The sequence below is a fragment of the Homalodisca vitripennis genome, chromosome X (genome assembly GCF_021130785.1).
Source record: "Homalodisca vitripennis isolate AUS2020 chromosome X, UT_GWSS_2.1, whole genome shotgun sequence".
NCBI lineage: Eukaryota > Metazoa > Arthropoda > Insecta > Hemiptera > Cicadellidae > Homalodisca > Homalodisca vitripennis.
In genome coordinates, this window is record NC_060215.1 from 82,930,267 (window position 1) to 82,948,424 (window position 18,158).

The following is an 18,158-nucleotide window of genomic DNA, read 5'->3' on the forward strand; positions in this document are numbered from 1 at the left end:
GCTGTTATCTATCTAAAACGGTTAGTAGAGTTTTATTTTGTTGAAAATGATTAGTCTTTCGTCATGAGGCTTTCCCTCAATGAGTGATCTGCTTAAAGTAGTATATATTGATTATTTTTGGCAGATAATATGGTATATGCAGTATTAATTTAAACAGTTTTAACAATTGGGTATGTATATTAGTACGTTATTGAATTAACCAAGTGAAATAGTGTTTTACAACAAAATATAAAATACTCTCGTATATATAATATGTAACAACTTGTAATTCTTGATGTCTAGAGATCAAGCAATTACATTTTCGGATTATTTATACGTCAAAGTAATTTGCACTTACTTTTACTTATATGGCGTTATTTATTACTCACTATTTTAAAACAACCCTTCGTTGTGCTTAGAGATATTTCGTTGGAAAAAACACATAATACTAATGATTCTCGTGGAAATTTGTGTTTGTCTTTTTTATTCGCGTTTTAGGTTCACAAAGATTTTAAATTAATTTGAACCCATTTAATTAAGTAAAAAATATGAGTGCACAGTGCAGTGTTCAGCGTTAGAGGTACAAGTAACCGCAGAGGAAATACTTTATAACGCCTAAAAAGCAATGGAGCTAACAAAGTTTAAATTCCAACATTTTTCTTCTAATTTTCCAATGCTATCAATACCTAAAAATGACGCGGTCATCTTTTTAAATACGAAATAATACTTTTATATTTAATAGGTTAGTAATCCTTGACACACATAGTCTACTTATATCAAATGTTCAGCTAGTATTAAGAACTAGTGTTTTACTTCATACAATTTAACCGTTCATCTTAATCGTATATAAAAAATGAACAGATATATACTTACAGTAATATGTTCTCTGGGATCATTAGAAAGGATATTTTTCCAAATTTAGAATTACGCTAAAAGTATGTATTTGCTCAACACTTTCTCAGTTTGTGAATTTGGACTCAGTGTGCAGTCACCATGAACACGCTAACTAAAGTTAGAAAATCAACTTTTGTAATAAACGCAACAAGCATTTTATGTGTAAAAATGTGATAAGTAGTTAAACCAAGGATTATGTGTGTGTATTGGCAAAAAAATTATTCAAGTTTATAAGAGCAGTGTCTTGTATCAGTTACACAAGAGACCAATCACATACACGGACGAGGTATGCTGAGAGCCGAGGAATAATTTTAGTTTATTCTGGAGTACCTTGATAGAACTACGCCACGTAACTTTGATTTTTCAAATATTTGCTACCTGACCATCATCATTCCACAGATGACTTTACTAATGCAATTAATGGTTTTGTATGGGGGTGTTTAATGGTGTAGGGCAATATATATTGTATAACAAGGAACACAATCTGGTAGTTGCTGTCTTCTTATTTCGTAAGACAGGTTTTCGTATTGTTTAAAGGCTAGCTTAGAATAATTTTTCATCAGCTTTCTTTTCTTCATTTATTTATCTTTACCTTTAACAAGTTTTTACCTCAAGAACTGTGATTTGTGGTAGTACAATAAAACACAATCTAAAATTATCAACATTTTTATTGTGACTTAAAAATAAAAGACACGTTTTTTGACACAATATAAAGTCGATACCCATTCACTATAGGAAACACAAACATTTCTCAGTGAAGTCGAACTTATATTGCACCATAATTTGATTACAGTAATATAATTTACATTCCTTTCACATCACTATAATACAACAATAAAAGTCCACGGGTTATACAATGCAACTCACTTAAATTACACTGTACACTTTCTACAGCTTACCCATTCACAATGTAATGTGTAGAGTATATATTAGTACAAAATATCACACTCACAAGCGGAATTTTTAAATAGCTATATCGGGTCTGGGGAACTTAGTGAATTAATATAAATTACGAACTAAAACTCTTTAAATAATTACTCTATATCTGTTTATAAAGCTAGAAGAGACACAGTCACTTCGCTGGCTGTTTCAAGCAATGGATATTCTCAGTTTGAAAGTTGGTGTATGTTGCAGTTTTTAGTTTACATAACAGTAAAGATTTTCTGTTGTGCGATTGTTTTCAGACATAGAAGCATCGTTATTTTAAGGTCATTTCTTTGGAGACAAAACATCAAAAATTGTTATAACAACCAATATTATTTTTTATGCTTCTCTTCTTGTGTTGGGATGTGTACATTAAAAATATTTAAATGTTCTCAAAATCTTACTTTAGGTTTATTCGAGACAGGGGGGCGTTGAAAATACGATCTTGGCTACAATAGCTTGGATATTAAAAAATAGCAACAAAAGTTGAAACTGGAGATACGTACGTCAGAGAAGTTGACAACTAATTCGTAAATACACCTAAAAAATTGCCTTTAAATTTTAGTAAAAATGCCCAAATTTACTGTGCTCAACAAAACAACAACAAACAAACATGTGAATGGTAAACCTTGGTAAAACTGCCGCCATGTCAAATATGAATTCTGTCTATATTTACAGTTCGAGGACTTCAGCTGCGCGCGTGACCTTGAGTGCGTGGTGATAGGCGGGAGGGGTGGCGGGGTAGCATTAAGCGCTGCGTCCCGAAAACATTTCCTGTGACTCATGGGTAAAAACCCTCCTTTCAGGAATCGTATTGGCCCAAATAACTCATCACACTCGCTAAAATCATTCTGTTTTGTGACAGTGCTGATTGTGGTGGAATTAAATAATAAGATAATACCAAATAATAGCAATAATAGGACCAATCCTTGTTTTTCAGCTGTTATAGTGTTGTTTAACGTGTTTTTGAAAATAACGTATTAGTCAATACTAATCTGCAAATCAAAATCGTAAATTTAAAGTCGTTAGAGAGATTGTTGCGCCTTCATCTCAGCGGCTAGCACGTTAACGCAACCTGTCACACAGATAGCGTTTATTTGTTTAAAGGGTAGTATCTGGGCCCTACGAGCACAGCTAAATTCCTCCAACTGTACTCCGGAGCCTCAAGAGGTCCGGCCTCAAGAGGTCCGGAGTCATCGAACAGTGACGGCAGTTCCACGCGCTGCGCGTGTGACTGTGTGTACGCGTCGGCGTGAGAGGGTTGCCAAAATCCTATGGGGATATTGAGACTCAGGATAAACTATAATAAAAATAACGTAAGTTTGTTCACAACACAAAACTAATCACCGTAGACTGTTACTTAACTAAAAAGACATTGTATGAAAGTATAACTACGCTAAAAACATAACAGTTTCAACATAAAATATATACAAAACAAAAACTACTCTTACAATCTATTTAAAGAAATCTCATTTAAACTATTTTTATGTATTTACAAATATTACACAGGGTATCTATTCTGCACAATCCTAAGCACAGTTTAAATAACAAAATTTGAGCTTACGAGTAATACCAATAACAAAAGTAAATGTTGTTTTTAAATACCGTCAAAACTATTACAACAAAACAAAATAACATAACAAAATATAAATATGTGTGGCCATATGACTGATTTTAATAGTTTTACTATTTTCGAGCAGTAGAATATGTTTCTTAATAAAAGTGAAGACAGAATTTGAAGAGTACAGTAATGTCAAACATAGCTACTATGTTTGAACTAAAATTAAATAAACCTGCATACAAAAGAGTATACCTAAGAGGAATCAAATTAATCAGTAAAGAGTAATGAATGGTCTTACCAAGCGTCTTTTTATGTGAGATATGCTACAATACAGCGTTTACTTGTAGCATGATACTTTCAAGTGTGATGTGATGTTTAAAGCTGTCCGGTAAAGCTGAATAAATAAAATTCTGTTTGGGATTCTCTGTTCTATTTTTGAAATTGAACAAATAAACGATCTTCAATTTTTTTTAAATCAAACAGTAAAACTGTATTTTAGCAAATTAGATTTGAACTAAAATTAGTACAATCCAATAACGAGGTCGTGTGACCTCACGATCTTATATCACGTAAGATAGTATATTGTATCCAGACGAGGTCTCTGGACTAGCATTGAGGCCTAGCTCAAACCCTTTCGCTGATATCGGTCTTGTACGGTTGGAACAGCTTCTTTGGTTGTTCGGACAGGGGCTTCGAAGAAGGTAAGGGATCCGAGGTGACTAGAAGGGGGGCAGGAGGCCTTGGGGCGGGGTGTAACAACGACACGGGCGGTGCGAACTGTGCGGCCCCGGGGGCAGGAGTGACAGAATTGCCGGTGACGCAATTTATTATACCACAACGGCAGCTAGCCGAACCGTCACAGTCGTCTGGGGAGTTTTCGCGGTCCCTCTCGCGCCGCTCTGGGCTGAGCGTGCCACTGGTCTCGGAAGGGGTCGGGCTCAGGTGGCAGAATTGAGGGGAACTCTGGGGAAAAGGTGGTATCAGAGGTGTCTCCATGTCCAGCGGGAACCCCGGACCCGGTCTCGGCAGCGGGTATGGGGTGTACCGCGGCGGGTAATAGGCGGGCGGATAGGGATAGTTGGCCGCCACAGCCGCAAGCCCTCCGGCACTCGCCGCAGCAGCCTGCAGGATGCTGGCAGCGAACGCCGGGTCGGTGTACACCGCATAGGGCCACGCCATCGCCATCCGCTGACGCTTATCCTTCATCCGTCTGTTCTGGAACCATACCTGCAACATCACGCTCAGATAAGTCTGTGGTATTCATGAAAAGGGCACTTTAAACGCTCAAGAATTAATTACCAACATCATTCGTTCCCCAAATTTAAGCTCACTTTTGCTTCAATTTGTAATACGCATATTATAATATTATCAATAAAATACTGTAGTTAAATATTTATCAGAAACATTAATTAAAATTTCAAATACATAAATCACTACATTGCTGTCCACTTATTAGATATTTATACAGTTAACTGGCAAGAATTATTTGATAAATAACAATAAAATAGAAGAAAAATTGTACACAGTGTAGATTACTAAGTTAGCAGTTTGTTTTTTATATTATATTAGGACATACATTGTATGAATTTTAGGAGACTACTATTGTTACAATCCGTGCAAGTGTAACTGGGACACGTGTGAAGATTTAACTACTGAAGAGTTAGTCCCCCTCCCCACATCTTCCCATGTCCACTAGCATAGTGACACTGACACCATCCATACTTTGCAACGTAATTTAAAACGTGACGATTTGGGGTGTTCATGAAAATGGAGGGGCAATACACACTACGTGCTGTATAACATATTATCATGAAGAGGGTTTGTCCTCACAATCGTATATAGTTGAGGTTGTAGTGAGATGTATGTCTTACAGGAGTGTATAAGGACAAATTTCGCTCACATCCTTGGCTGCTTTCCTCTCCCTCAAATTGTTATTACTGGCAATTAAACAAAGAATTTGATACACGTTTTGCGGACAGCTCCATTAGTTGTCTATTTCTAATAATGGAACAAAAGAACGCGAACAAGAACAATTTTGCTTCACATGGACTATTTTGAAATGGATTTACTTTCCAAGTTTTTTGTTCTGTACATTTCGGAACAGCTCAGTAACACGTACGGCCGAGACACGGCATACGAGGACGGGCGATCTGAGCTTTGAACCACGTGCGGTTTACAGCTCAATCATCTTTTACGACACGCGGCGAATCACACACATTCTATTATCACATGCTACCGATCCCGACAGATAATGGAGCTCTATTAGCACATGCTTCTGTGGGCGCAGCGGCAGTAGCCAGGGCCGCGGCGGTGAGTGACTGTGCTGTCGGCACTTCTCTTTCCTTATCTCCGTCACCGCGCCACGTCTTATAAGCACGATTAAAAGGTTTGTTAAGATTTTTAAGAGTGTGAAAATAAAATTAAAAAGTACAAAAAATTAAAATTGTGAGCTTTGAATTGTGTACTTAAATATTTCCTATTGGTTTAAACCACTGTAATAAAGTAAAGTAAAATGTATTTCTCTCAGTAACATGGAATAAACTGATTGTACTAAAGATGTTTATAAAACCTAATATGATCACGATAGTATAATTTTGTAAAAATGGTGCTTGGCTTATGCATTGCATTAATATAGCCATGAGATTTTAATTTATTTACCTAGCAGTGAAATATATATATATATATATTTAGATTTTTCCTCAAATATATATACTGTATATATATATATATATATATATATATATATATATATAAGGAAAAATATGTATGTTATATATACATATATATGTGTGTGTGTGTGTGTTTAATTCTGACACAGTTAGGTAACCTATATCAACACACTGGCGTTACTTTCAGCGACAATTATAAGTCTTGGCACTTGTGTTTTATTTTTGAGGGGTTTAGTAGTTAATAAAAACGAAATTTCACACACTTTCAGTTTTTAACACATAATTATTCACTGAAGTTTATTTGATCGATAATTGTAAATGTTGGAACTTTTGTTGTAAATTTTAGAGGCGTTTGATAATTAAGTTAATGTTAAAGTTAAAGATGTTATATCACGCACATAAATGTTATAAATAATATAAATGGTCTGAAAAATAAATAAATAAAGTTTATTTCAAAGGATACAGTAGGCTTTACGCATTTTTCTTTATAAAACGCTGGTTTATTTAAAAAAATACACTACAAGTAGTTGTGCATTCTACCGGAAGATAACATCGGCCAAGCCCGCGAATTTCACAACACAAGCCCACAATTTGTTTGTCAAAACTCGTGCTAAAACGTTTTGTCCCGCGTCAAAAACAACCTGGACGTGGCTGCCCGTGTGGGACCTGCTAATAGGCTATCAGTGCTATCACATTATAGTAGTAATAAACATGGCACCACGCTACTCGACCTCTGAGTCACATCCCCGTCGCGGCGGAGCCGTGGGCCGGCGGCAAAAAGTATCCGGCTCGTATTTTACATCCCAATCGCAATATTTAGTCATCACATAACATCACCGAGGCGTCTGGTTCATCTCAAACTGGTCGCAGAGCTCCGGGAGTACTTCCTCCATTACCCTGCTCTCAGGCGTCCCCGTTTGTAGCTAAGTGTCTTCCACTAAGTGTCTCTGTTAGCGCTCTTCAGTACATCCTCATTCATTCCTATCTGTCTAGCCTTGTATGAGAAAATCATTCCTTATTTTTAGAAACACGTGATATCACGCTGTGATACTCACTGGTTAGAACTATGTTTCAACTCGCCATTATCATATCAGACTACTTACAAGATATGTTTTGCCAACTAACAACTGTGGTATGCACTGCAGCATGATTTCACCATACATTCATACATGGTTTAATCTAATAGTTTCATACCATAAATGAAGAAACCCATTATTATTTAGGACCCATTACCATTTCTAATGTCCCAAATGCAAGCTGGCGGATTAAAATAAAATTTACAAGCCCCACAATTCAACGAGAATCCTGCAAATATTTCCTAATTTCGTTCAAGAGTATTCATGCATAATACCTATAAAACGAGTAGTTTCGATTTCAATTATACACATTAATATTTCTGCTAAAGCGCCGTAGCTTATTTATTAAAAATCATTTACATCATCGTTGGTAAATATGTGGACGTATTTTAAAAGAAGTTCTGTAAATAAAAATTAGACCTGATGTGAGTCTCAAATTATATTTGAGACGTTAAATTACGTTTTTATCGTTAGCCTTCCTAGAAAAAATGCAATTAGAAAATGTCAATAGGATCCACTCATAATGAAGTATTCAAATGTTTGAAATAATTATGCACCATAAATCAGCAATTTTACTCACCATTTACTTTCTTAGAAATATTTAACGTTTTCATGCCGACTACAACATGCTCAAACACGTTTAACCACTAAATTATTTTTAAAATACGCTAAATATAAAATAATTACTAAACAAAACTTTTTTACATTTAAAGTGAATACATATGTTTATTCTTATAAGTTTAAATTATTGTATCAAGAAATTAACAAAGACAGTTTAACAATACGTTTATTTATTTACCTTTATGGTAGATTCCGGTAGGCTTAGTTGGACAGCCAGCTCACATCTCCTTGGTCGCGACACATAGTTCTCTTTGGTAAACTCTACCTCTAACCTCGCCAATTGTTCCCTTGTGAACGCGGTTCGATATCTGCGGATATTCTGTTCATTGTTGTTGGCACTGTTCACCTCTGGAACACGAACATTTATTGTTTAGTTCCTAGTTTAATTTACCTTTAGTTTAAACCTTTACCTTAACGTTTAGATTAATGACTAATGTTTGGACTCTAAATGTTAACTCTATTAAACCTCTACAGTCGTTCATTTGTGAATTTGGTACGTTATTTCCAGCTGCTCATTGCTACAATATTCATTCACAATATTTTAACTCTAAAACTGACTATCTACTTTACAGTCAGAGTTTAACTCGTAAACTCTATTACTAACATAAGGGCGTGCATTCTACGTAAAAATTGGGGAAATAACTTCATAAATTACATACGATACTTTATTCGAGTTGTTAAAATAAAAATAGCATATTTGGAGTTTTTACACTAATCATAAGATTAAATGTGCAATCTATTAAAACGTTGTCACTAACAAATATAATAATTTTAAAAATTAATTTTTATGCTATTATTTTTGCTAAACATTTTCTAAACTAATATTATTTTGTTCCTGTAGCAGTTATGGAAACTATAGGTAGCAATATAATATATGAATATATGTACTCGTATACTATGTATACACTGATAGAAAATAATCTATGATAAGTAAATATCTCAAATATATTAAATTCAATTGTTCTGATTCATTATACCATATCATTAATAAATAGAAAACTGTATAAACGTAGGGTACAAAGTGTTTCGCCTGTTGTATAAGGGAGATGAAAATGTAGGAATCGTGCTATACAATTTATTTAAATAACAGTAACAATTGACATTTTGTCAGTTTCATCTAATAATGGCCTGAATACTTAAAAAAACCTGTTGAATTCTTATTATGATAATTAAATCAACTGGAAATACTGGAAGTTTTAATTCGTAGCACGTGTAAGGGGCTTAGTTAGCATTGTAAAGAAAGGGCTATTATTAATTAGAAACACATATTTAGAACTGAGCCCTTTCAACTGTTTTTATATCAATCAACGACAACGAAAAATAATTTATCCAGTCAAAATTACAAGCTATTAAGGAGTGTAATACAGAATAGTGATTCTTTTTCTCTTTGCTAAATATATTTTGGTTATACAACCATGGAACAACAATAGTACATTCTTAACTTGCTAAACGCTCGGCTACCTTCAACATCTTCTATATTATGACGACAGCACAGCCATTATGTCGAGTATGAGTACATTTCTGTAGCATATCATCCTGACAGCTAAAAGAGAATATGCTTTTGGGATTTTAATAATTTAAACTTTTTTAGTACACCCAATTTGGAATACGTAAATATATAGAACGCGAGTATTACTATCGAAGAGCATGTAGTATTACTCCTTAATTCTGCCTACGAGTAAATGCAATGATTAAGCTACAGAATTAGGAAAATAAGATGTAGACTATAGCCACGTGTAGCCCCTCCCTTTGTTTACAAGATCGGAACCTGCGATTAAAACTCGAAACTGTTACGAAGAGAAACTAAGTGGCTATCGATCGTGGTGGGTTGTTCATAAGATACAAAATATTCGTTTGGGCCAGCACAAAGTAAACTGATAAAAAGGTTTCGGACCACAGCTCATTGACTTTATAAGGTATTTAGCAAGTATTGCGATAGCCTTTCCATGTTAGATTTCCTTGCAGAAACTGTTATTGTACCGAAGAATAGAGGAATCATGACAGTGTGACTTGTAACGAAAGTGAGTCAGGGGCAGACGAGTGTGAACCACTCATGAATGGGCGACAAGCCTTGAAAAATAGAGTAGTTTTGGCGAATTCGAATGAATGGGAAGAAAAACAATCCGTAAAAAACATGTGCTACTACAGCAGAACAGCAAAAGACATTAATGGACAAGAGGGTGTATCCGGGCGCCTGTCTGGTTGTTGCGCCGTCTGAAAGCACAGGAGACGGTCGAGCCCTTGTCCTAACCCAAACACGGACATATACCAAGACTACCTACTTCCGTCCACTTCCTCTTCACCTTACAGGTCGACTTGGGGGGCACTGAGGACACGTCTCCTGGGACTTTCACACGCTTGCCGCCTACGCCTAGTCCCCCAGAGACATTTCCATCCTTAGCCTACAGTCTCTCCTATACTCGTGTAATAGGGATCAAATCGTAACCCCTAGTCGGCTCTTTTTATCGCATAAATTGTATCCGTTTATTTTCAATGTAAACAAGAAAACCACAATAGAGTATCGAAACCGCTATTACGATTTCAAACTTAATACAATATTTGTTCTTATATACTAATCGTAACTTATTTCATCGATTCTGTAAATTCCAGAGGCCTTTATTAGTGAAAGGATTAGCTACTTAGCATTAATTTAATTAATACTCTTAAATTTGTACAGTTAAATTATAAAAACAAAATCAACTGAGGGCACAGTTTGGAATCAGTTGAGTGAACGTGTGCAAGACGTTTACCAGAAAATGCACAATATATATCCATATATATTGAACAATCCTATGAACAATTTAAGGAATTGTACTTTTGGTTGGATACGTCAAAGTCAAATAGGTACAAGAGCAGAAGAATATACGCCAAGAAGTGTGTTACGTACATAAAATGGTACCTGTAGTATACAGTGTTGCTTTGATATAATCTTCTATGATATGATACGCTGATGATATGCAAACAAGTTGTCTGTGTTCAGAAATGCTCTTAGAAAATTTTCTTTTATTATTCCTTCACATCAAACTTCATGTTAAGAAAACCCTTAATAAAAATATGTGTACATTCAATTGTTTATGATAGGGACACATTAAAGTACCCGTTCTCAAATTAATCAAATTTCTTTATGTTGTTTAATTTTAAATATAATGTTTACAATCAAAGATAAATGTTTTGCTATGGTACCGTTAGTTTTTAGTCAAACATAAGTACTGATTATTACAAGGAGCATTCTTTTAAATCTGATTAATTTACTCATATACATCTACTCTCCAATATTAATATTTCTTACAACCCACTTACTAACATATATTCGGGTGATCGGTGTTATGCCTTTGTCTAGAACCCAACTCCACATACCTTGCAAACTGCTGTATCCCTAACAATTGCAATACCCCTCGCCAATTACTCTGAAAGCGTCCTTATGACCCGCTATTAAAATGTTATAAATTATATAAACATATTTAACATAAAATTGTCTATATTGTAGTACTTTCACCCATGTTTCTTAGATTAAAAATACGGAATCAATATAAATTGTTGATGTTTTACTTATCTTTCAGAATTTAACTACAGTTTCGAATAAACTTACCGTAAAATCTCAATGGTTTAATAAATATGTATTTCCCGTAATAGGTGTACGTGGCAATTTATTAAAATATGACGAGGATATTTAATGTTTCAACTCAAACTAAATATAATTTTCTATTAATACTCTACTAATTATGTACTAGGTTCAGATAATATTGATTCTCCCAAATTTAGGAAACCTGCTCAGGAATCACAGTTAGGTTTTACACTGTATGTATCCTCTATCCATGAATTGGAAGTGCAAGACTCGGCTGAGCAAATAAACAGTTATTGCGTTATTTAATATTAAGTGATATTTCAGTTAATATTACAGTTGTAATAGAATTAAATTTAGAAAAATTCATAAACTAACAGAATCCATTTAGACAGGAAATATGTCATCAGATATTACGTTGGTTAATAAATCCTAAGTAATAGAAAGATGGTCTTTGAACCTAGACTCCTTCATAAATAAAACTTAGTCAAATCATAAAAAGCAATCGTGTTAGATTGAATAAGCGGTATCTCCCAAGCGTTAATATAACACATTAAGTATGACAAAATCAAGAAGAGATGAAAGCTTCTAATGCACCAAGCGTGTATCAGAAGGGAATGGATGTTGATGTTTCAGAGAACTTGATGGATCCCTCTTTGACACTTCACTCTTAATAATATGACCATTATAAGAATATATATATATATAACACTATTAATACAACAGTCAATAGATATTTTTTACGTCAGTTAAATTCTTGTAACTGAAAAAGTAATAAGAACTTATATTTCCTGTTTTTATAACCAAACAAGATTTAAAAGATTGTTTGGATTTCGTTTAAAAGTCCATATCAGAAACTATATCTTATTCAAAATTCTGTATACTGATTCTAATTTTTAATGGAGTAAAGAATATTATCTGAATTTAATTATACCTATTTAAATATGTGAAATGGAATGTTAAATATTCATAAATATTTTTCTTATTTTCAGAAATCTTCCGATTATTTAACTTGAGGACCACTAGGGGTAGTTTGCCAGTCCGCGAGCTCCAAGTATTAATCTTGTATACTTGAATTAGGTGAAGATAATTTTCGTATATTAAAAATATATGTTTACACATATATTTTTCTCCATGAAATACATATCAAGTACTTGATCAGCCTTAAAGAGGAAGTTTTAAACAAATAGAATTTAGTAGCCTGTTATTTAAAACCAAAATATAAGAAACAGATCATTTTATTGTATTTTATTATAACAGATATATACTTTTCTATGAAATTGTCGAAGAAAAAAGTAAATCCTTGAGTTACTTTAGTTGATTGCTTAAAGCACTCTAAACTACCCCCCCCCCCCTAACTAAACTAAACTAACTCCCCTTCACTTCTTGTAAACTTATATGCGATGTGAAGATTGATCACAATTTATCTTTGGCCAATTCGTAGATTCATGTACACGTTATCCAAAGCGACATACAGTAGAAACTGGTAGAGACATAGCTTCATGCCCGCTACTGCATAATACTTTGTTTGAGATTTTTAAAAAAAGATCGCCGAGAACAACATAAAAAGACAGATAAAAGCTTTTGACATCAAATCCGTATAAACATTTCTTTAGGACATATAGTTTTCCAAGTACCTTGAATCTTTAGTACATAACATTACAAAAATACGAAGTTAATCTGAATCCAGTTAATTTGAGATGATGGATTGGACCCCCCTAACTTTAATCCTGAACAAAAACCTTGATTACCCAAATCGCGAGGAAAAATACAATTGTAGTCGTTTAGATGTGAAACATACCTCACACAAAAGATGGATTAACACTTCCATTTAAATTATAGTATACGTTGTAAACATATTCTAAATTCAAACTAAGGAATAAAACCCCACAAAAAAACTGATAAAAATACAATTGTGTGACTGAAATAGCAGTTAAACATGTGCACATATTAAAAATTTAATATGTATATACGTATTTATTAGTTTATTTACTTATTTGTTAAGACGTTACTTATGTTGAACAGTATAAATAAGCCAAAACTAGGGTCACGTTTGAATTAAAATGTTCATAGCCAAGGATGACAGTTAACTTCTATAATAATTGTATAAGTAAACAACGCCACAAATTCTAAGTAGCTTAGTTTGATGGATGGGGTGTTAAATCAAGGTATCTGTGTCAAAAGATTACCTTTCTTCCAAGATTCTCCACTAAAGTTGACAATTTGAAAGGTGGAGACAACGAGCCGTGGGAATTTCTCTAAATCATCGGACTAGTCAGGCAGGTACAGGTATTAGGGTATACCTGCCCATTGTTACCCTTGCCTTTAGACCTGTTTCAAGTTCCGGGAAATCATAAAATACGAATATCGCGACAATGACATCTGTGACTGTTGGTTTGTTAGTATGACAGGAGGAGACACTGTCGGCTCCTTTGATGTTTCTGAGCTCTGACATTCTTTGTTAAGCTGACATAAATGAACAGTACGAGTTCTGGAAACATATAATTAACGGTATTAATTATATATATATATATATATATATATATATATATATATATATATACAGATTGTTACCAAGAAAACTAATTAATGCCTGGATTGTTTTATTCTTCAAATTTGTTGTATAAACTCAATTTTAAAAATTGTTATTGGCCATTAAAGCAAAAACCTGCTTTATATTCCAAATAAATGCTGGGTTCGGGTATAAAAATATGATTAATCTTTTTCAGTTGTACAATTCTGCAAGGTCAACCAACTTTTATATTTTACACTTCATATTTGCTACTAGGTTGGGACAAAATCACATTTTCCAACCGTTCACACACCGCCTTCTCTCACTTTTGTTTAAAGGCTTTTAATCGCATAATTTGAAAATTGTACTATTTTAGTCGTAACAATTAGTCCACCATGTCATTGTTGATCTATAGTATGAGTCATGTGAGTGTGCTATAGCATGGGTATTGTAATGAGAAATACAAACATGATATAAGCCGCAATCAGTGATTTATAAAAAATAACTTCTCATGAGCACCGAACCACAATATCCTACATCAGTGTTATTTAAGTTATATTAAGTCACGTTGTTTACTATGGTGCACATATTATACACTATGATCCAAATAATGTAAATAGAGTTTCTCACAGCCATGTTTCCATTTCAACTTAACGCAGAATACCCTTGTTATTAAAGGAAATGTGAGTCGTGTAAAGGTGTGAGGATAGTAAACCACAATTTAAAAATCTATGGGTTACGTTTCTAATTTAAATTAGTGAGAGTCTAAGTATACTATAGCCAGTATTCTATGAATGTATGGGATGGAAATGCGTTTCTTATAAGGAGCACTTTATCCAATATTCATTATTGTTCAAACAGAATGTATTTTATATTACATCGTCTACCACATACAACACTGTTATACAAGTTTAAAATATATGCATTTTCGGAAGACAGCTAATGCCAATAGATAGAAACAAATTATTGTACAACTACAATATTATAATATATATAACTACTAATATATATATAAAACTACAAAATTATTGTACACTATCATTATACATACAAGAACATTTTTAATTCAACCAGTTTTAAAATTAAATTAAAATTAATTAATACAGTAATTTTTGTAAACACTCGTACAATAATAAATACGATATTTATATTATAAAATTGAACTTTCGTTGCCGCACCTATGACATATTTAAATCCTCTCCACAACATACGTCAACACCCCTGAACTGAACTTTTAACAGAGAATAGCTTTGAGTTGAACGAGACCTGGACGCACTAAAGCAGAACCACAACTAATGCTATTTTGACTGGACAGAGGACTGACGTAGCGAGGGTTGACGTATCGTTGTGGTTCCATCGTCACGATTCACAATGTGGTGCTCCACCACCCGCCGTCAACTCGCCCTCTCCTTTCCTACATTACCACAATTAGCCACACTCCCACAGTGAGGACAACATAGGCTTTGAGAACAAACAAGAAATAGACGTTTGTGATGCGTATCGCCTCTACTACTTCACTGCCCGGACATTCCCATCACTATTTTTGTTTCCCACTGAAATGGACAGGTCAGCTTTCAAGACTATCTATTTCAGGTGCAACCAACCCCCTTAGATCAAATGGAACAAATAAGACAATCGTAAATCGATCACACTTTATACTTTTAACTTGATCGCTCATTTATAATTAACAGCGCATACGATTACTGTCATCTGTATTTAAAATTTGTAATGTGTTTTTTTTTAATGTGGTAGATTTTTTTAATGTGCCGTCACAAAGTTATTACAGGTGAGAAGTCACAAAACCCGCATGCCTGATGTGAATTGTGAATTTACAAAGAGTAATTTGTTGCCCCTTTAGCAGAAGTTTGTTTCTAGCGGCGGCATAGCGGCGACCGTCTCGTGAGCACAATAAGCCCTTCGAGCCCTTTCTCGTGACTGCAGCCCTGCCCGCCAGCCGCCGACTGGGGGTCATTCGTCAAGCTGTCCCTAGGTTTTGGGCATGACGGAATTATGGCCCTTTAGTCACATTTTAGAAGTGCATTCTGACTGTGTTTATAACGTATGGTTGGGGAAGAACGGAGCCTCCTAGTTACAAAGAACTACACAAATATTTAATGTTTTTAAGAATTACAGTAAATAATTGTTTCCTTGACGATAGAGTGATGAAAAATCCCAACGACACAATTAAGATTACAAATCACTACTAAGGATAATGAAGTATTATGTGAATATGTGTAATTACTGAAACTATATTTATTACTGTATAATCGTTTTTGTCGTGAACGACTGATTGATTCAGAAACTGTCACACTTAGGCTAAACTGTATGTAGCCGGGTTTACGTCTGGACCCTAGTCTTATCAGTAAAAAATGTATACGCAAATTGAAAGTATATAAGAAAATACGATTGTATAACAAATTCTGAACATTTTCTAAATATGATGTTTAACATCGATCAATTTTTTTAGATTAGAGTAAAATTTAATTATTTAGAATGAAATGAACAGTGTGTTTTAGTGGGTATCGTAAATGACACTTTCCAAACATTAAATGGAAATCTGACAAAACGTTTAACATTTTAAAAGGCCCTGAGTTTGTGCTAACGTACGTGAATAATTGCGACAGTGTAATAACTGTTGACGACGATTGCCTTCTTTTTGTAAAACGTCAAAAACCGTTTAGACGGGAATGTTTAAAAATATATTATAATTGTATACCTTATGGGAGGTTGTTGATACTTTAATATTACAGATTGTTATTCTTATACATAAATAATTATTTTATAGTTGTTTAGTTTGTATATAAAGTTGAAATTAATTAAATAATATACAGTATTCTCCTGGTCGTCTTCGTCGAAACGCTCATTTATAGTATATAAATGTAATTAATTGCTATAACATTGTATGTAAGCCATGAAATTTTAAATTATTCTACTGTGTTTTTGGAAACCTACATAAAAGTAAAACTGTTTCAATAGTTCGAGTCTAAGACTTAGTCATGTATTTAAGAGTTCACTGGTTTTGCCTTGACAGTTCTGGGCACAATGAGGCAGCCTGACGGGCTTGAACAACTAACTTTGCGCGAAAATCTCGTACGCGAAACCACTGGAAGCATTGACAGTAATATATGGTTACTTCCTAAACAAGTTTATAATATTTATATTGAATTTATTTAGAGCAAAGTATATAATAAGAGGAGAAGCTATAATACAAACTAGGCATATGCTTAGCAAATGGATAACACGCTTCGTGGTCTATTACTAAGGATATAAACATACTGAGTATAAAGTACAACTTAAACTATAATCATAGATACACTGTGACCGACCTTTAGGAGGCTCCTGAGGAGGACTCTTCCGTAAGAAAACCGCGTGTTCGGAGTCCGTAGGTGGAGGTGGAGGTTTGTGTTGGTAAGAAGGTGGTAGCAGATCCACGACCACGGATCCTGAGTGTTGAAGAGGGGCTTTACCCTGCTGTAGCATGTGTCTGGGTCCCTGATCCTGAGAGGACACTACCCGGTATGACTGCATATTCGCTCCACACTACTCGTTCTCGCCCGTCCGCAAAATGTCACTATAATCTTCTGACACCGTCAAATAATTTCTCAATAAAGACGGGTCCCCCGTCGACGACGCTCGGGGCTCGAGTCTGCGGTGGGAGGAGAGCTGCTATTGGCTCCCCTGGCCCGGCCACTCTTCCATTGGCCGCCGCCGCCGCCGCTCCGGGTCATCGATTTTTTTCTGGGCGGAGCCAAGGAGGCGCCGGGGGAGTTTTAAACGTCTTTTTCACCCCTCGTTCAGTACGCCTTTCATTGGACTTTGTCACTGGCTCGCCGACCCCCGGTCCCGACCCCTACCCCTAATCCGATAATATACGGAATAATTAATATCGTTGCCACGGCCAACCCGGTTTAATGTCCTAATAGAGGAACTGTTTATACTTTCTGCCGGATTACGACTAGCTCATCACGGCTTTATTCCTCCCTACATAATAGTGCTGGAGTGCGAGGAGAGCCAGCCCCGCGGCCGCTTCACTTCACTTACAACTAAGTTACTGTAGACCACTCTCCCAGTGTCTGCTCGCCTTTATGTGCTTCTGTTTACTGCTACACTGCCTGTGATCAACCCGAGTTTTATAATGAAAAAAAAACAGTTTTACATCTATATATAATCTATATTTAATCTTCCATAAATATTTTATAAATCAAGCATTGAAAATCGTAAGATTTCACTGTTATAATTATATCATTAATGGTATACTATTGCAAACCCTAAACATTATACCACTCACTTTATAGCCATTACTTTAAATTTAAAGCAAATTTTGACTTCGATCAGCATAGATGCAAACAGAGATGTTTTT

At 34.8% G+C, this 18,158-nt stretch overlaps 1 protein-coding gene across 1 annotated transcript; it reads right to left on the reverse strand.

Annotated features, from left to right (window-relative positions):
* Positions 1–3,963: 3,963 nt before the first annotated feature.
* On the reverse strand, positions 3,964–17,278 carry LOC124369494 (segmentation protein even-skipped-like). Its single transcript, XM_046827507.1, has 4 exons — positions 17,125–17,278; positions 7,903–8,078; positions 4,368–4,585; positions 3,964–4,262 (listed from the first exon to the last, which is right to left on the reverse strand). Exons 1-4 carry the CDS (start codon positions 17,276–17,278, stop codon positions 3,983–3,985), a joined length of 828 nt encoding a protein of 275 aa, XP_046683463.1. The 3' UTR covers positions 3,964–3,982.
* Between the last annotated feature and the right edge of the window lie 880 nt (positions 17,279–18,158).

What these genes read in the sequence shown, in the direction of transcription:
- LOC124369494 (XM_046827507.1), bottom strand. Translation starts at nt 17,278, where the DNA reads ATGCTACAGCAGGGTAAAGCCCCTCTTCAACACTCAGGATCCGTGGTC. An exon ending in TCCTCAGGAGCCTCCTAAAG is followed by an intron (nt 8,079 to 17,124) that starts GTCGGTCACAGT and finishes TAAATGTTCGTG; the next exon opens with TTCCAGAGGTGAACAGTGCC. An exon ending in TACCGGAATCTACCATAAAG is followed by an intron (nt 4,586 to 7,902) that starts GTAAATAAATAA and finishes GTGATGTTGCAG; the next exon opens with GTATGGTTCCAGAACAGACG.